Below are 20,562 nucleotides of genomic sequence, written 5' to 3'. Positions count from 1 at the left end.
CAAACCGCTCTCGGTGCCGAAGAAGACATGTTATTATGAGGACACATCCGCGACTTACCACTTAATTGTACAAGAGTTGATATACTTGAGCCATGTTGATGCTGTTCACATGGGTCCAGTGCCAGTAAAGAACCCCCTACTTCCTCTACAGTCATGATACAGTTTCACCCAACTAATAGCCACTGGTTAAATGGATACGGTTACTAGAGTGATGGCTTTAACATGCTTGTGTCATATAATACATTTCACCCTTATTTCAAACCTCCATAAAGATTGGGGGGGGGGGGTTATCATTTCATGTGTCACTGGAGAGGAGAGCTTGATGGCAGATGTCTGTTTGAAACGGAGCTTCAGACACAAAGGGCCCGTAACTTTTCCCACTACATATCACCAAGCCAAGCTATGATTATGGCTTTGTGGTCTGGATGTTTTCTCTGGTAATTTGTCTCACATGCTCAGCTTCACTGACGGGTCCMTCATCCCTTCYCATGAAATGTTTTCTAAYTGGACAYATGACTGTYAATGTAAAGTGGGTGAGTCAAAAGATTAAAATATGCTTTGAGAGATAGGKRWRKSWRRCASTGYYWSMYWYMCCTGAGTGTATGAGKCAGACAACCWTAGACGTGTAGTTACAGACACAACAGCAGGTGACAGATGACAAACAGAAAGACATGTAACTGGTGAGAGGGTTATCAGATAGCAACAACAGGACGCTACAGCCCTGTAACCTCATCTCTTCTGGTGACTAGACACAATGTTGAAACAGAACCGGGGGGGGATGTTGTGCCTCATCCTGTTATCACTGATAAAGATTTTAGGAACCAAACCAGTCCACTATCCAAATTCCGTTTTTTAAATTATGAATTGTCTGCATAGTTGATGTTGTTTCTCCACACACTGATGCCAGTCGACACTCGATCTCCAGTCTTCCTTGTGTTAGCTTCTCCAGAATTGTGTCAGTCCAACTGTCTGCCCTCACCCTTGCCGTACTTGTGTGGCTTTAACCCTGGGCGTCAGTCATCATGAATAGCTGATGTATCTAGTCTCTGTCTGTCTGCTCTGCCACCCTTTTAATGATAGTTCGTTCTGAGAACTCCCATGTGGCAGTTGACATGAATTCTTAAGTACTTTAAACACACATGGACTTACGGTTTTATATTTGTTTTGACTGGTTCCCCTCCACTTCAGACGCTACAGACTGTCTGAGTTCCGCCTTTTACCAGACGGTCCATTTAATGGGTGCTTCCTGTCTAAAAAAGCTCCCAACCTACTTGAGAATGTGTAGGCCAATAATAGAGCGAGTAGGATTCCAAACATTACAACTATAACTATATTTAAATCATGAAACCCCCCCCCCAAAAATGTGCAATGTAAACACCAGAACAACTGGTGCCTTGATAATGAAACATGAAAGCAAACCTGTTAAACACTTGAGGTAAGATAGTTGCATTGTGACTCACTTCGACTCATTTGGTGGACACACTCAACAGTTAATCCAACGATCATTTTATCTACAGAGAAGTGTCAGAGATGGCTATAGACGGTGATGATCCGGAACTGTCTGTATCCTGCTGATAAGACACTTTAACACCTCGGAAAATCTATAGCCTCCTAGGTGTTACATCTCACACCTCCCTGCTTGCTGTTGGTTCAGATGTGTCAAAGTACACACGAAAAGTCTGTTTTATTAGGGAGGTCTGCCTCGTTTCATTCATACCCACTGGGCACACTGGTTGAGTCAATGCTGTTTCCACATTTCAATTCAATTTTTTGAAATATATTTTTTATTAAACCTTTATTTAACTAGGCAAGTCAGTTAAGAACAAATTCTTATTTACAATGACTGCCTACACTGTCCAAACCCGGACAACGCTGGGCCAATTGTGCGCCGCCCTATGGGACTCCCAATCACGGCCGGTTGTGATACAGCCTCGAAATTACATTGAACCAATGTGGAATAGACGATGAATTGACGTCTGTACCCGGTGGATATAATCTCCATTTATGTGTCAATTAATAAATGACTGTCTGACAATGGAATGGCAGTGGGGCAGTGGGCCAGTGGTGGTGTGGATTAGGAAACTCCTGCAGTGATGTTCATGGTGAATCCTGGCATAAGGCTAAAATCTGGCGAGGTATGGAAGGCGTCCAACGTTGGAGCAACTGCCAGGAGACAAACATTCCACAGCGCGCCGGGGATTGCGGAGACGCTGGTGACTCGCACGCTGTCACCGTGGCTTTCCCCTGCAGATCACCCACCCAGACAGTCTCCAATTAACAGCCCACGGTGTCTGTAGGATTAGGAGTGGCTGGAGAGGTAGAACGGTTCTGTATAGCCCCACTGGGAGGGAGCACTCACAGCAACTGGCTGAGGGCTTAATCCGCTTTCTCAGCATATACTCAAAAGCTGGGAAGGCTGTCTTTACCATAATCCAGGTATCACATATCTCTAGAAGTGAAGGCTCGCTTGAACTACAGAGTGGCTATTATTTGTGAAGACACTGTCCTTGAACAGAATATAGTAAAGATCCAGCCTTAAGAGTGCTGCAGGCTCCTCCCAGACCGATCCATCTATATACCATAGCCTCTTGAAAGGTCCATTGGGTAAGGTAATACATAAGGGACCTTCTAGTGTCCCACAGCAGGTAAAACAGTTCCTGTGTGTCCAGCCAATAGCTTGATCTCACCCATCCATTCCACACCGACTCAGAATGGCTGTGCCTGTAACTCATGATCATTGAATTATTTCATCTGAGTGCTGGGAAATTAATTCCTGTTGGCACAAGCTGTAATTGAATTATCCATCAACAGTCTTATAGTGGGGCCTCCCGGGTGGCGCAGTGGTCTAGGGCACTGCATCGCAGCGCTAGCTGTGCCACCAGAGTCTCTGGGTTCGCGCCCAGGCTCTGTCGCAGCCGGCCGCGACCGGGAGGTCCGTGGGGCGACGCACAATTGGCCTAGCGTCGTCCGGGTTAGGGAGGGTTTGGCCGGTAGGGATATCTTTGTCTCATCGCGCTCCAGCGACTCCTGTGGCGGGCCGGGCGCAGTGCGCGCTAACCAAGGGGGGCGGGTGCACGGTGTTTCCTCCGACACATTGGTGCGGCTGGCTTCCGGGTTGGAGGCGCGCTGTGTTAAGAAGCAGTGCGGCTTGGTTGGGTTGTGTTTCGGAGGACGCATGACTTTCGACCTTCGTCTCTCCCGAGCCCGTACGGGAGTTGTAGCGATGAGACAAGATAGTAATTAATTACTAGCGATTGGATACCACGAAAATTGGGGAGAAAAGGGGGTAAGATTTTTTTTAAATATAATAATTTTAAAAAACAGTCTTATAGTGACAATGATAATGTACTCGACCACTTTCCATGACATTGTCCTAAATTGAATCATTTGAATTATCTGAAAACATCCACTTATTTCATCAAAGACATGAAAGGCTGTCCCGCCTATTCCTCACTCATATACCATTGCTGCCCTAGGCCCAAAGTACTTTCCTACACTTAAAGAAACACACTGAGTATATAAAACATTATGAACACCTGCTCTTTCTGACAAAGACTGACCAGGTGAATCCAGGTGTAAGCTACAATCCCTTATTGATGTCACTTGTTAAATCCACTTCAATCAGTGTAGATGAAGGGGAGGAGACAGGTTAAAGAAGGATTGCGCCATTCAGAGGGTGAATGGGCAAGACAAAAGATTTAAGTGCCTTCGAACAGGGTATGGTAGTAGGTGCCAGGCGCATCAGCTTGTGTCAAGAACTGCAACGCTGCTGGGTTTTTACCACACTCAACAGTTTCCCGTGTGTATCATGAATGGTCCATCAACCAAAGGACATCCAGCCAACTTGACACAACTGTGGGAAGCATTGGAGTCAACATGGGCCAGCATCCGAGGGAGAAACGCTAAGTCCATTATACTTGGGGAACAAGGATTAGCTCATGAAGTCAGTACTGTATGCCCTGGGGTTTAACGCTTCCCACTCCAGTGTTCTACAGTGACAACATTGGCAAGTGCAGGGCTGTTGAGTGACGCTTGGGCCCACACCCTCTGCGTTATCATCATAACAGTAACAGCAGAGGAGATCAGTATTTCAAACGATGCTACTCTCAGATATGCAAATATCACCGTCAGCTCTTACACCCCAGGTTGTGTCACGTAAAGACATGCTGGATGTTGGGGAGATGAAGACCAACCATCTTTACCAGTTGAACACTAGGTTGACACGCCTATCATAATCTGACCCCCATTACAACACATTCTGAAACGTACACAAGGAAGGAGGCCTGTTCTTACTGTATAACACCAAAGAGATCTTCAGCAGAGATATGCAAGAAAGGTTGATTTGATAGTGGAGGCAACAAAATAGAACATTTCCTTTACACATGTAGGGAAACAGTCCTAACTTAGGGACTCGAGCACACATTGAACTGAAGAAGTCTGGTTTCTTGTGGAAGTGTCTTAGGGGTGTGCGAGACACAAGCTTTTGCATGGAATGCAAATCAGGATGCAAATGAATTCTCTGGACAGACAGCACCTTCTCCAGGCCTCTGCCCCGGCAGACACTCAAGATGACTCCAAGCTACGAGTGTTGACTGCAGCTTGATTACTGGCATGTATGCCTCATAGCCACCTGTCTGGAGATTTTCAGTTAAATACAGTATATTACAGCTATTGCATAATGCTGCTTATTCATAACCTATACCAAATCCCACTAATGCATCTGTGATCTAGGATTACAGTTATAGGTGTGCCACACTTCAAATGAGGCTCAGTTCAGTCATTCCATTGCAGTATTTATATATTAGGCCTCAGAGCCGACCGGCAACAAGACAATCGTCACCACAGAAGAAGACCCGTTCTTTGTAGCGATATACAAGTCTCCCTGCTTTCTAACACAATAGCTCGTTCTGTAAATGCCATTTCCAGCTATTGTTGCTTCTACAGGAGGAATGTGGCCACATTCACGGCAAGTGTGGCAAACTAATGTGAAAATGTACCTTATTAAACCAGAGGTGGTGGAAAAACATTGGTTCAAGGCATTAGTTTTGCCCAGGAGGCAAGACGCCCCTCAAAGCCTAGGAACGAAAAGGGATACGGTTTAGATCAATGTAAAAAGTAGGACAGTGAGAGGGAGGGGATTTGCTCGAGAAGTTAACTACCCTGCACCAATACCAATGATTGCTTTTGAAATGACTGGTTTTCCACACAGCCATGGAATAAAAGGTTAGGGAGTGGGTAACAGAGTAGTTCCAGCGATCCCCCACACCTCCTGGTGTGTGAGGGATGTAAGTAACACAGACACCCCCCCAGGATACAGCTGCCCCTCTTTTGAGTCCAGCCACAAAGGAGGGACAAGCAACACGCCCTGTCTCCTTGACTCCCATGACTCCAACTACAATGTGCCTGGTGGGACGTCCCTCCAGTCAAAGATGCCCAGAGACCTGCATTCACTGCTCTCTGCCTGGCTCAGTCCCACAGGACACTACTGTACATTGTGTTAAAAAAGGGTGGATCAGAATACACTGAGACATCCTATAGAATTAGACTTTTCTATTTCTAGCTAAAAGGGATGACAACTTGGAGAGGCATCTACACTAATAGGCTTCTTCCGTCTGGTCTGTCATGCAGCTGCTCTGAGTCCTGGAGAGATAGCCGGGGTTAGAATCCTCCAGAGGAGAGTTAGCTGTGCTAGTGTAGGAGCATCTGGCTGCACGCCCAGGCCCGACTCAGGAAGTGTCTGCTGGGGGTCAGAGGGCGCTGGCACCATCTCGCCCCGCTCCACTATTCAGCCCTCCACCTCAATGCATTAGCAATGCATTCCTCCAATCCAACAATGGGGAGTAATTCAATTTCCTCAAGAGTAAGACTGTGAAATTTCATTAGCGTGCCCCTTCTCACTGAATACATTTCCGGTGCATTTGTGAAAAACTTGGCTGCCTCTTCAGGAGAAACAAGACTATTTAAACACCGTTCTGCTTTGTTTCTTTACTTCTCAGTCAAACTGAAACTTTGAGAAACAGGGAAGGAAGGAGGTAGGTGTGATTGCTATATATTCAGACAAGAATATTGAATTAGAAAACTTTTTTTGTTCAGCGAATATCGTAAGCATCATAAACCATTTACATGTAAGACCAAATAATATCATCTGATAAGTATGCATGGAGACAATGCCTAACGTATATCCTAAAGGGTTACCAAAAAGTTCACATCTGGTGTGAGATACTAAATGGACCTTCCAAACTGATGACAGTGCAGTGAGTGGCCAGAAGGAACGGACAGCTGCTGAGTTCATCTACTTCTCCAGCTGTTCACTTATCATCATCCTACGATCCAGGAAGAAGTGTTGACCAGTTTTCTTTGTTCATACTATGTTGGAAGAACACATGACAACCGATTTGATTTAAAAGGATTTGTTGGACATTTGTCATGTTTGTGAAATTAATGTATCGTAAAGGCTGAGTTCCTAACATTACATTTGTTGTAAAATGGGATGAACAAAATACTAGGATTAAAGTACTTTGGCTCATGATCTTTCAGGATCGAGGGACCATTCACTAATCCATCCACGTTCCCATCCCTCCAACCCCCCTAGACTAGACAGGACGCCAGTCTTGGAGAGACAGCAGCTGCCTGACGTTCCGCCTTACAGGAAGGAGACAATGCTGGACGTCTGTCCTGTTTGTGACACTGACCTCTCGCCTGCCGTCGGCCCAGTGAGGTTACACAGACAACACAGCCTTTCTCCTCCAGTCCTATAGCCTTTCAATCTCCACACTATAGAGAACAATAGCACATCCCAGAAATACATTTGAGCTATATATTACTGCCTGTAACAAAGCCTGCTGTGTTTGAATATCAAAATACTTGTATCAACAAACAACCATCACCTCAGAGTACTATAGCACAGATATATTTACTGAGACACTGTGTCGTTCTGCTGCTACCTACCTACCAAACAATCTGTTATCTTTGTTCTACCATTGATAGCTGCACACGGGCTTCCACTGTAAAATAATGTAGGCTAAGTTAAAATCAAACTCTCGTATAAATCATGCATTTTAGTTATGATCAACATTGTCCATTCTTTACGACATGTAAAGATAAGTCAGGGTTCAACAGTTAAGGTTGGTTTAATTTCAAAACACTGAGTTCAAGCTCAATAAAACCACAGGTTTAACATGTACAATATTTTAGTAATTGCTTTAAAATAATAGAAAAACAAATGAGTAAATCTACAGGGAAATGTTATCAAAACAAAGCAATGAAAGACAAAAATGATATCGTATTCACATTAAAAGAAACAAACATGTTCTTCTTGCTACACATCGTAATATATGCAATGAACACTAAAAAGAATCAATGGTAAATTACTTTTTCTTTTTATGAAGCAAAAAGAGATTTCATCACAATGACAAAGAAAATGTCAACTTCACCAGCTCATTTAGCAAACATGTTTTAAAGGGATACTTGTCAATTAATGCCCTACTTCTCCAGTCAGATGAACTCGTGGATACCATTTTTATGTCTCTGCGTGCAGTTTGAAGGAAGTTTCTAACTAGCGTTAGCGCATTTGCTAGTAGTTACCACACACTTCCACTCATTCAGCTATCGCTAGTTAGCATTAGCGCGCAGATCTACCTCATACTGGATGCAGACGGTGGGCTATTAGTTCATCTGACTCTGGGGAAGTAGATAAAGGGCTTAATAGCCCAAATCCTGAAGTATCCCTTTAAAGTCTGTACATTGGTCTAGCATTACAATATTAACAAAGAGAATATGACTACTCTAAAACAGTAAAAATGCATCATTACTATAATAAATGGTCTTTCACACAGAGAATAAAAGAACAAGACATTTTCAGTTCAAAATGTAGGGCTAATTTTCCTCATTTGGTTGCTCAGGCAACCACAGTGCTGTGAACTGTACAAACAGGCCTAAGTGAGACATTTAAAAAGATCAGAGTAAAGGTAAGGTGTTGTGTTTGGTTATTGGCACAGTCTGAAGAAAGAACCACACCTCTCATATTGATTACAACGCAGAACGAAGGGGCGCCAAGAGAAGCGTCGGTAGCAACAACGTACAACAATATTTCACTGTACGTTTGAAGGGGCACCATGCTTTAGGAGTCCACAGAAAAGTAGGACGCTCTTGCTGAAAAGGTAAATGGTACAAATGAACCTGTGTCACTACAGCATTTCTTCAGTTTACCCATTGTGAAACAACTCCTGCAGTTTCATTTTCTCTCTCCAAAATAGTTCTTTATGCCAAAACACATCTTTGTGACAATGAAATGCTGGTGCATTAGGATGTCCATTTTGCATTCTCTTGGCTGTTGCAACATGCATAATTGTACACTCGAATACATGTATTCTACCCCTCTTTAGAAGAAAGACATACTAATTCATGTACACAGCCTCCAGACACGGGATGTAACGTGATTCAGCAGAGGAGAACGTTGCGAGGCGGTCAGAGATCTGTTGGGAGGACAGGAGACAGGCAAGCAAAAACACCGACCACTGTACACAGAGGAACACCAACACAAGATACCTGGCTAATAGAAGAGCACTGCAAATGAGACTTTAAATGAGTCTTATAATGGTGGAGGAAAACTCTTTTGTTTCGTCTCTCAGCAATCAGGAACCAGTCCTCATATCTGTCGGTTGAAAAAAAGCTTGTGCTTCCGTTAGTTTCGAAATGTTTCCTTTCCTCGTCTGAATGGTCTTCCGGTTTGGGGACAAAACCTTACCATAGAAGTGTGAACATTTTTGTCAAGCAGATCCTCAATTGATCAAACTCCTCAATGTAATTGTGGTATTGATGAGAGGACAGTGGGTCCCACCGTTCACAGCTCCTCTTCTTTAGTGAGCTTTATCCGTCTTTTCAGTTCACATCATCCAAGAGCAGACGCTGGAATCGAAAATAAACTTGTTTTTTTCACAGCAAAACTCTCCAGTTCAAATTCCATGTAGCTTCAGTCATTTTTCAGGAATAGTGGCATACTGTATCACTCCAATGAAAAACCTCCCTCTGGGGGGGGGGGGAGGAGACAACAACAACAGCCACAAACATGCAGGTCAGGACTAATGTAAGAGTTAAGAGGTCCCAGTCTTTTCCAGTCATAGACCTACTACTATAAGACATTAGGAAATAAGATAACTGGTCCCACTCACAGTCTGTGGTCCCACTCACAGTCAGACAAATGCAATAACAAGCTGATGGCTACGTAGATAAGAAATCAGTAGTCTCTCAGCTTGTTAGACAGAAGTAATGACATGTCAATGTGATCTCGTCAGACACATGGATTGAGAGACCGGATAATACAACTGATGTTAATGCCCTTTCCTCGACCAGGCGTTCTACTGGTCGTGTTGCAAGTCCTCCAGATAACAGGATCACATGAGGAACTGAGATGTTTCACTATTATGAAGAACACTCACACGGAATGCTGGAGAAACACTGGTCTTTGTCTTTCAGACATATCATTGCCATAGTATTGTTGAGGTACATCCAACCTTTGGAGGAACCGTGCCTGGATCCCAACTTGCTATGACAGAGGCCTAGTTCTGTAAAAGGGTGGGAGGGAACTGCAGTTTCTAGGCCTTGCCACAGCTCTCTGTGTAAGGCATTGCTCAACATCTCCTCCAGCAATGAGAGAGAATACAGTACGTAGCAACATATTGAACAAAATCACTATCAATAGTTATCAGTGCTAGCCTAGATCTTCCCAAAACTGTCTCAGTCCAAAGCAATGGCAGTTTAGTTTCATTATCTAGTCATGTGTTCTCTCCTTCACAGCACCATAACTACTGGTTTTTGCAGTGGTGAACACGGAGACCATTTGATGGTGGATATCTCCTTCAAACAATATCAAATACAGGGAGACCCCAAAAGTGGCAGACAAATAAGACCAACAGATGTTGTTTGAGCAACATATCCTCACATAAGACATTATCACTCCGTTCAAGATGATATTTGGTGGACTGAGCAGACAGAGGAGTGGAAAAGGAGCAGAGATCGTTCATGAAGAGCTGGAGGCCAGTTGCCTCATTAGTCTGTATTGTCCCTGGGCCACGAGGATGGCCCAGCACTGAGGCGAGGCGGTGGTAGGGGGTAGCAGGGGAACAGGGGCCACCACTCAGTCAGTCCACTAGCAGCCCATGAAGCAGATGACAGAGATCACACGATGCTGGCTAGCTGCTCTGCTGTGGCCCAGCCCAGACTCGCCATCTGGAAACATCATGAGTGGGCCTATGGAAAACATTGTAATGACGACAGAACTATTTACATGATGCGTCTGCCTTGCGCGTTCCTTTCTTAGCTCTACCATCAAGCACACTTCAAAAGACATATTTGGCTCAGATGTTTGAAGTTGTTGCTGGGGGAAGAGGGCTAGTAAGAGCGAAGAGGAGAGGAGATTGGGACTGTAGCCTGGATGAGGATGGAGATGACGTCACAGAGATGTTGAGGGGCATTGGAGAAGAGGTTCCAGAGGCTAGGCGGTTCCACACGGGTGTGTCTGTTGGTGGGTCACGCCCCCGGTGTTGTCTAGAGCTGTGCCGCTGGGTGATGTGGTGGGCGGTGTGGAGTGTGCTGTCGTGAGTGGTGTGCAGAGTGTGTCTTGGTGCTGTGATGGGTTGCTGTGGGAGTACGGGGGTGGAGGTACTGGGACCCGGGCCGCTGTTGGCCAGGTACTTGGCCCTCATGCTGGAGGTGTACTGTTGAGAGAAAGAGAAAGTAGGCGTAACAAAACAGCATGGGATGACCCGTGTATTCACAGATAAACATTTTCATCCAATAAAGTACTGTAAAAAAAATGGAAAAGTCATGAAAGGACCTCCGGAAAACATTGTAATGAAGACAGAAGTCTTTACATTGTAATGAAGACAGAAGTCTTTACAAGTTGCCTCTGCCTTAGTGGTGTATATTAGATATTTTCTATGTTTGAAAGTGCAGGTCTTTGCCCTGACATCAAAAAAGCAATACTAACGTAACAAGCTGAGAACAACAGGTCACCTTAACAAATCAATAGAGAGGGTTTGGTTTTGAGGGCTGGAGAATGAACAAGCTCCACACATTACAGATGACAACTACAACAGAGAAAACATTCAGGGTCCCCCATTCTGACGCTGCAAAACAAATGCACCACTCGTGTCAAAAAAGAAACCATTCATTTTAAATGCGTAACTGTGCAGAGTCCATGCGGGATACAGCACCGGGGGTTTGCATTGTGGAATGTCACCGCGGGAGTCAATTTGGACAGCCTATTGTGGACACCTAGGATCAGCAGTATGTTCACAAATATCTCAGAGTACCCTACCCTCAGATTTGTCTCTGAACCGTCTGTGTGTGAGATCAGAAATGTAACTGCCTGGTGCATAAAATCAAGCTTCAGTCTGCATTTGGTTGGAAATGGCAAAAATGAACTGCATGCTCATCAGGCTGTGATGTAAACCGAAATACAGATACATTTGTCCCTTAACTGCCTTACCTGTAAACCATTTGGAATTCTACCACAGAGATAGCCTGTAGTGAAGCCTATATTATCTGCAGTATCTACCTATAGTATCTACAGTATCTACTATAGAATCTTCAATACTCATATAGTATCTACAGTATTCTACCTATAGAATCTTCAGATCTATCTATAGTATCTACAGTATCTACCCATAGAATCTTCAGTATCTATCTATAGTATCTACAATATCTACTATAGAATCTTCAGTATCTTCTATAGTATCTACTATAGCTTCAAGTATACTATATAGTATCTACAGTATCTACCTATAGAATCTTCAGTATCTATCTATAGTATCTACAGTATCTACCCATAGAATCTTCAGTATCTATCTTAGTATCTACAAATCTACCTATAGAATCTTCAGTATCTATCTATAGTATCTACAGATCTACCTATAGAATCTTCAGTATCTATCTATAGTATCTACAGTATCTACCCATAGAATCTTCAGTATCTATCTATAGTATCTACAATATCTACCTATAGAATCTTCAGTACTATCTATAGTATCTACAATATCTACCTATAGAATCTTCAGTATCTATCTATAGTATCTACAGTATCTACTATAGAATCTTCAGTATCTATCTATAGTATTTACAGTATCTACCATATAGAACTTCAGTATCTATCTATAGTATTTACAGTATCTACCTATAGAATCTTCAGTATCTATCTATAGTATTTACAGTATCTACCTATAGAATCTTCAGATATCTACTATAGTATCTACCTATAGAATCTTCAGTATCATATCTATAGTATTTACAAGATCTTACTATAGAATCTTCAGTATCTACTTATAGTAACTACAGTATCTATCTCCAGTATCTACTTATAGTAACTACAGTATCTATCCCCAGTATCATACTTATAGTAACTACAGTATCTACTTTATAGTAACTACTTGCAGTATCTGCCCCAGTATCTATCTATAGCATCTAATCTATAGTATCTGTGGTTGGAAAATAATTTTAATGACTCCAACCTAAGTGTATGTAAACTCACGACTTCAACTGTAGATACGGTAGATAGATAGCGTAGATACGATAGATAGATACAAATCTACCCGTATCTATTGTATCCATCTATCTACCGATCGTATCTATCTACTGTATCCATCTACGTAATCTATACCGTATCTACCTATCTACCGATCGTATCCATATGTATCTACCATATTCAACAATATAATATCCATCCATCCATTTATCCAGTGTGTATATAGTATGTTTCACATGAGAAAGTAGGGCTTATCATACTGTACTTCGAGAATAAAACCACACAGAATTGGGTTGTCACATCTGTGTACATTACAATGTATTTACTGCAAAGGAAGAAGCAGACACCAAAACCAGGTGCACTTGAGTACATACTCTGTGAAAGGATGTGACAGGTTTACAGAACTAACAGGACTTATTCCACTTGCCTATAGCTCCATATAAAATACATGCCATTTAGCTTTTATCAAAGTGACTTGCAGTCATGCGTGCACCCAGGATCATCAGCGTTGCCAGGGCCATGCTCGGCCAACTGGATATAACAGACGTTATATCCTGCACACGGTTGTACTGAAAGTGGCCGTCAGATCAACGTGACTTTCAATGGGAGTCTCTTAGATTTGGAGGTAAAGTGAAGTGGAGATCATCCCACTCCACACCCAGGAGCCATTCTACCCTTTATAGTGTACATCTATGAGCTCTGAAGACCAGGAGAGAACAGAGGCATAGGTGGAACAACCTGACAATAGCAGAAAGATGTTCTGGCTCAGAAGAACTCAAGACTTCCAGAATGAACCAGTACAAGTCCTGGACCAGGGGAACTCCTGGCAACAAACTGGATAAAGTTGTTCTCTTCTACAGTAATTAACTCGTTCATTTTTCAAAACCGTCAAAATCCCTAAAGAAGTCCACCCAGATGTCATTCACAGTGTCCACTCCGTTCCAGACCCTCCCTGGTTCAGGTGGAAAGGGGAAACAGTCTGAAGGGCTCGGCAGACCGCAACGCAGTTACGGGAAGTCCTTTTTTGTTGGATGTAGGCTTAAAGGTTGATGAAAGAAAGGCATGATGGGCCTGAAGGCAGGACAAGAACGTGACGTGTACCACCTTAACACAGCTGCAGTGCTGGGGGATCGGAAGGCATGCAGCCCAAGGACACAGTCAGGGAACACGCGTTAGGTGAGGGGTCACACTAGCAAGACACAGGAGGGCAGTGGGGTGGCAGGTAACTCTGGTTACGGCGTGGGTGGTTGGGGTGGGGTGTTGGGGGGGGGTAGACTTGGTTTGGGGGTAACACAGGCCAGTAAGTGAAGGTGGGTGGGCGGGCCATTGTCTGTACCTGTTAGCATAGCGGAGGAGGTTACCAAAACGATCTCTCACTCGCCGAGGGTTTTAACTGCCAGCTGTTGCGGCTGTAACTGTCCATGCCGGCAGTCAAATACAACTGTGTGGGTTGGCAGGAAAGAAAACAACAGCGACAAGACAGTATAGAGATGATACACAGCGCAGAGTCTAGGCCCAAGCAGACACACTGACACCAAGGAGGGGCTCAGCCTCCAGGACAAGAGGACAACCAGCCAGGGACAACCAGGGACCACTGACAGAGGGATCCAGGATGACTTACAACACACAACCTATGGAGACTGGTAGCTAGGATCGTCATGTTGACTCTAGCGCTTACTGTGAGCCAAACTCACTTGAATATGTCAAAATAAGAGGCAAAAACCACTGACTGCACTGAGACATCATTTCCAAAGCCAGGCCCCGTTGGCAGACTGTTAACTTTAAAACAAGATCTCATCGGAAATATCTTTCATTATCATCATCATCGTGTCCTACACAACGGCTGCCAAAAGACCCAGTCAGTGGAGGTGTTCTGTCCATCAGTGTATAACGTAGACATTGGGACACTTACCGAGGGAGGAGGGGACTCTCTCTCTATCAGTGGGGTGTTCTCACACCGCGGGTTCTGGAAGGCATTGGCATTCTGGGTCCTGTGTAACAGAGCAAACACACACTCCAAGGTTAAACACGGGCGGTGATGGAACTGCAGCTGCAGAACCTGCGCACGCACACACGCACAGAAACAGGTGCACAAACACGTACATGACTTATTGACCCTCAATATATATTTTCCATGCCACAGAAGCACGTACAATCACATATACAAACAGTTCATGATACCATTTAAACCCTTACAGGCACCACAGACACAGAACCCCACAGTACATCCCAGGCTGTACGGTGCTGTACAATCCACCAAAACCAGAAGTACCAACAAATCCCCTCCCCCAGCCCCCATCCTAAGAGGTCCATTCATAAGGCTGTTGGCCTTGGGTTTCAAAGGGCCACAGCTGGAGAGCAACAGCTGCATCGCTCGTGGCCGCCAGAATGTGACCCTCTATGGGAGAGCAGAGCACCGCTCCTCTCTTTCTCAGCGGTGCCCTAAACGTGGAGGCTATGCTAGTACAGCCCTGGGTCACATGGTATCTCACATTCCTCAATCCTCACCACCACAGCCTGCTTTGAACCTGTCAACACTGAGAAAGTGGAGGGGAAGTGCACCCACTGTTCCCCAGTGATTCTGTTTGAGACGAGTGTTCCACGGGACTGGTGTTACTGTACTCACATGTACTCTGTGACGGGGGCGTTGCTGACGGTGTGTGCTGCAGCAGGGATGCTGGTCTCGCTGCCGTAGCTGCTGCCACAGCTGTACAGGCTGGGCATGTGGACGCGGTACAGGTTGTCGTGGTTCTGCAGTCTGCCTCCGTGGGCCACGGACTCCTCCTCGCTGTCCGCCTCGTTCCTATAGAGACAGAGAGAGAGACACTGCTGAGTCACACATCCACCAGGACACATACTACCAGGGTTGGAGTCAATTCTGTTTCAATTCAGGAAGAAAACAGAAATTCCATATTCGACTTCCACATTTTCTCATAGAACATCATTGAGGAAAAGGCAACAGAAAACATGTCATACCCTAAGAAGGATGCAGCGCCCCCTGCTTGGACCAAATGAGATACTACATGTGACTAACACATTTCAGTTAATTACTATAGCTCCTGCCTTGGGCAAATCAGTGTAATTTTGTAAATGTCGGATCTCTATAGAAAGATGCGTCATTCAAAATCGGGCCCAGCGCTATCTGAGATATTGCATGTGACGAACGTACAAACGGACAAGGACAGATCCACAGTCCCATTCTCAATTTCATCATGGGGGACAAAAATTGGAATGACAGTTATTTCCAAATTGAAATGGAATTGACTACAACCCTGCAGAGTGACAAACGGCCACAAGAGGGAGCCCCTCTCCCACTGATGGGGAGAGCAGCAGCAGCACAAAAACAGGCACATTCACAGTCACGTTTTGCATTCATCCACGGCCACGTTTCTATTCAATTCACTGCCCAAGGGGAGATGAAAGATGTGTCCCTTTGAAAAAGGGAAAGCAGCAAATCCCCACTGAGCTTAAGGAATAAAACCACGCTCCAGTAAGATAAACATGTATTCAGTTTCCACACGAATATTACAGATTTATCTGCTACAATACGGATTGGTTAACTTTGCCATTTCTGTTCAAACATGAGCTGTGATCGTGACAACCGCAAGGGCACCACTGAAAGCCCACATTATTTAATTTTTTGAAAATGTGACAGACATTTCCCCCTGTAGCACAATGGTCAAGGTATAAAACATGGACAACAAAAGAAGACAAAAATAGCCCTTGCGGCGCTGCAGTGAATAGCGCTGATGATGATGATGATGACAGGGTGGAGCTTGTCTCCCTCTAGTGTTCAACCTGCCACCCACAGCGTTCTCCTCCACACAGCGAATTAATGACATCATCCCATTCAGGGCAGCACGCATTCACCCATACAGAACATTACGAAGACAGAGTGTGTAGTGGTGGGGGGGGGGGACGTAACTAATTTCCAACATTGCCGTGTTCATATATAAAACATATCAATGGAATGGCTTATGGCACTAAAAGCAGTAAAGCTTAATGGCGGGTTATTAAGAACTACATGCATCATTACAACAACGAGCTATTACTCAAACAACTGTATGTCATTTAGAAGATGCATTCCTATACAAAACCCTTTGCTGTATAACAGGAACAGCGGGCTGAGCTCAAACTGCAGGACATAACATATCCACCAGTCTCCTCAGAACTCTGCTAATTACATAGTGGAGTTAAACTGGAGGCGTGGCCTGGGACAGCTAACTCTCATCTCTCTTACAAGGCATTATGATGAATCCTCTCCATCTGCTGTTGATAGGGTCACCCAGCGGAGGGAAATCAGATGGATTTCATAAAGTACAACGTCAACCTCCAAAATTACACCACTCCATGCAATGGTTGCAATAGATTTAGGCAAAGCTTTGCACGATTAGGGAGAGGGGGATAACAGGAAGTGATATATTTGGGGAAGCAGCTGGGCCCTCCTGGCCAGGTCCCATGGAACACGCTGCCAGTGTTCTACACACTAGCAACGGAAGACTTAAAGCAGCTAACACATTTAGTCAGGGGTTTAGAAACTCTTCAGGAAAAAAAACTATTAAATTCTATAATAGTATTGTCTCTGACTGTCTACAGGCAAATCATTATCATTTGAGTCATTTCCGTGTAATGTAAAAATGGGACTGCGAGGCTACAGTCCGCGGTTCAGGCAAAAGCTCTATTAACTAATGTATGAGTTTCTATAGGAAGCAATTCTAAATGGTTTCTCAAACCCCGAAATACCTAAAACATCATTTATTTTCTGAACCATTTTGCTCATAGACATGGAGCACTAACATAGAAACAGAAATAGCATTGAGGTCCAATTGGACTGTATGTGGTACTGGAGGATAGTGGTGTGTACAAGAGAAGGGTTCTGACCTCTTGTTGTTCCAGGTGTGAGGTAGGCTGCAGACGATGGAGCTGAACATGAGAGCCGTGACGAAGGAGAAGAACACCAGGTAGATCAGGCCCTCCAGTCCATCATAACACAACCCTGTTATACCCTGGACATAGTCCTGGAACACAACAACAGACAAGTCATTTAGACCATCATTTATGGGCACAGTATGCACAGGGTGGTACAGTGCATCAGTCTCTTCAATTATGTGATGGTGCATGACATTAGATCACTAGTAGATGTCATCCATCCATCCATCCATCCATCCATCCATCCATCCATGTACAGTAGGCCTGTATGACAGGACATTGATGCAATTGTGCATGAGCAAATGTGAAGTTTTGCCATGTCTGGATACAATACCACTAACATGGTAACAGATCTGTCTGCTCATAGTATACTCCACTGTCTAGTAGGGCGATACTTCGGTGCCAATACGACATGTATCGCGATTCTCACAATTGTAATATGTACTGCCATTCGATACTGTGACTTTATTGCGAGTCGATCATTCAAAAATACTGCTGCTGCAGAGGGACAAGACAGAGCCATGAGAAAATGAGATTTGATCAGTCGCGGAAATAAAAGTGCTGAAAACAAATGGGCTTCCTATTTAAAGCTATGAAGGACAAATAGTGGAGTTTTGGTGCAGGTACAGACAACTAGCGCACAGATAATATTGCGATATTGTCAAAACTATGCGATGTCTCTTCAAAATAATACCCCGATATGTACCTGCATGGATCTTTCCTCCCATCACTACCGTCTGGTTCGTTGTCATGTCATATACATGTATCTATGACAACTAGTGCACAGGCTAGAGATTCACATCACGTCACAGAAATACAACTAACCTACCAAACGGATGCTACATTTTGCCTGTCTGCTACACAGGGTTACTGTACCCAGCGCCCTATCTGACACACATGCTACACAAGCTGGGGGAGGGAGGTTAGACATGACTATTTAATGATGCATCGCGTGGAGGAGTGAAAGCAGGCCAAGACGGTGCTTTTCCAGCGCCTTGCTTCAGAGCCAAGCAAATTACAGCCATTATCGAGAGGAAGTAACTCGACAACATGTGCAATACCCGCGAGCGCTATTCAACATGACAAAAGCAGAGTAAGTTGGGAATAATATTGTCCAGCTTTTAAAGGAAACATTTCATGACGGCCGCTTCTGCTTCCTGCATTTGCACTGAGAGGCGTCTTGGTTGTTCCCTCTAGGTACAGCATGTTTACATGTGATGTAGTGACAGGCGCGTTGCACCATCCTCCTGGGTCATGCTCAGCACAATGTTCAGAAAGAAATATACGATGCAGAACAAACATCCCTCTCTGTAGTAGAACAAACCACGTCAGCTCTATTCACGTCATGACATTTCTATCTGCTACTGAAAGTGGCCCTGGTTTAGGCRGAATGTAAGCTCCTGGGCTACTACTTGATTGGCTCAGGTTCTCCTGCCCTCCGCTGTGAGGGKTGWSWGTGGTGGGGATGAGAGTGGAAGTGACAGTAGGAACAGTGAGACCCAGGCAGGGTTCTGACAGTGTGACAGTGGGCACCGGCCACATAGGGGTTAACAGGGGAGGACAGGGAGAGCAGTCAGGTAGGGCTGCTACTACAGATCAGAGAGATATGCAGCTCAGCCCAGGGCGGCGGATGCACTGCAGGCAGAGAGGAGCAGGTCTGAATACAGGGTTGAACCAAGAGCAGTGGAGCAGAGTTGAGCTCAGCTAAGAAGAGCACAGACGCACGTGCACAGGAGTGTGAACCGTGAACGTGGTCCTCTCCATCACACAGGCAGAGGGTCGCGCAACGACTCACCGGACCGTTTAGACACAGCTTGCGCACACATCTGCAAACATCATCGGACTGGACATGCACTGAACGTACCGTACATGCTAACAACCACATCCCAGAGAGGGATATGTACACATGTAGACCGTGACCACGCAACACAGAGACCATACGACATCCCCTGTAGAGTAAGGATGGTTAGCCATGGTCCCCCTGGTGTCCCAGGCAGGAAGGCAGCTCACCATGTGCAGGCTTCGGCAGTCCACCAGGGCAGTGAGCTGATGCAGGCCGATCTCTGTGGTGTTCAGCACCCCCTGGATCTGTTCTAGATTCCCCTGCAAGACACACAAAAACACACAAACACTTTAAAAACAGGGCCAGGTCTACATTTAACACAGCAAATTAGGCCAGACCACTGTCTCAGTGAGCGTATGTGTGTGTGTGTGTGTGTGTGTGTGTGTGTGTATATGTATGAGAGAGATACTGGCAGTACTTAATTTTGGTGTCCTACTTAAACTAGTAAAGAAGGTTGGTATGACGTCAACAAAAGTAGAAAAAACTCCCAAACCAGAACAGAGTCAGCAACCCTGACGCCTCATGCACAGACTCCAGGTTTTTAATGGTGCGCACCACATTCCATTGAAATGAAGGTACTCCCTCCGAAACCTCCAACTTAGGCTATAACGCCGTCTGCCTGCACGAGGTGTAATAACAAACCACGTCCGGATTCTCCTATGGCCTGTAACGGCCGGCAGAGAACAGCGTCTGTCCAGAGGTCTATTTTAAATGACTAAATGGGACACGAGGGCTGATGAGTGTTGATGGAGTTCTACATCTCTGGTAGCCCAACAGAACGTGAAATGTTCCCATGAACTCAGCATTCTCTCTCTTCACTGTGCCACTGAAGTGTGCTCTGTGCACACAGTGGAAAGATCAGCGCTGGACAATACAACCCAGGGCTGTACAGAGGAAGCCAGTGAAAGTAACAGGAGCATAACGCAAAGGTGACGTGCCAGCAGACTTTTGTGGCCAGGTGCACTCGTCTCCTCTCTCTCTCTCTCTCTCTCTGCCTCTTGGTCCTTTGGTTCCATTCAGTGGACTGTTCAACCCTTAGAATTGCTACAATAGTACAGCCGGTGTATCCAGACCAGGCAGAGTGTATTGAGTATCAGTACACTGGCAGGTGGCGTTCACAGCAGGAAGTAAAGTGATGGATCTCAGGAGTCAGGACGCACACCTTAGTTTGGGGATACTCTCTGGTGGCCGAGCGGAGCAGCTCAGACACGTCGTCCTGCATCTCCACTAAGGCTTTGTGGCTCCCGGACAACTTCTACAACACAAGAGG

General features: G+C 44.9%; 1 protein-coding gene across 1 annotated transcript in view; it reads right to left on the bottom strand.

Moving 5' to 3' along the window:
* Positions 1-10,007: 10,007 nt before the first annotated feature.
* Positions 10,008-20,562, bottom strand: part of LOC111980355 (protein tweety homolog 3-like) — a 56,250-nt gene continuing 45,695 nt past the window's right edge. Inside the window, 6 exon segments of the mRNA XM_024011077.3 lie at positions 10,008-10,715; positions 14,433-14,511; positions 15,147-15,323; positions 17,402-17,538; positions 19,460-19,552; positions 20,455-20,547. Coding sequence (XP_023866845.1) covers positions 10,356-10,715; positions 14,433-14,511; positions 15,147-15,323; positions 17,402-17,538; positions 19,460-19,552; positions 20,455-20,547 — 939 coding nt within the window. The 3' untranslated portion in view covers positions 10,008-10,355.

Source organism: Salvelinus sp. IW2-2015, linkage group LG20 (assembly GCF_002910315.2).
Source record: "Salvelinus sp. IW2-2015 linkage group LG20, ASM291031v2, whole genome shotgun sequence".
Taxonomy (NCBI): domain Eukaryota; kingdom Metazoa; phylum Chordata; class Actinopteri; order Salmoniformes; family Salmonidae; genus Salvelinus; species Salvelinus sp. IW2-2015.
The sequence above is the reverse complement of the archived record's forward strand: the minus strand, read 5'-3'. Positions and strand labels throughout refer to the sequence as shown.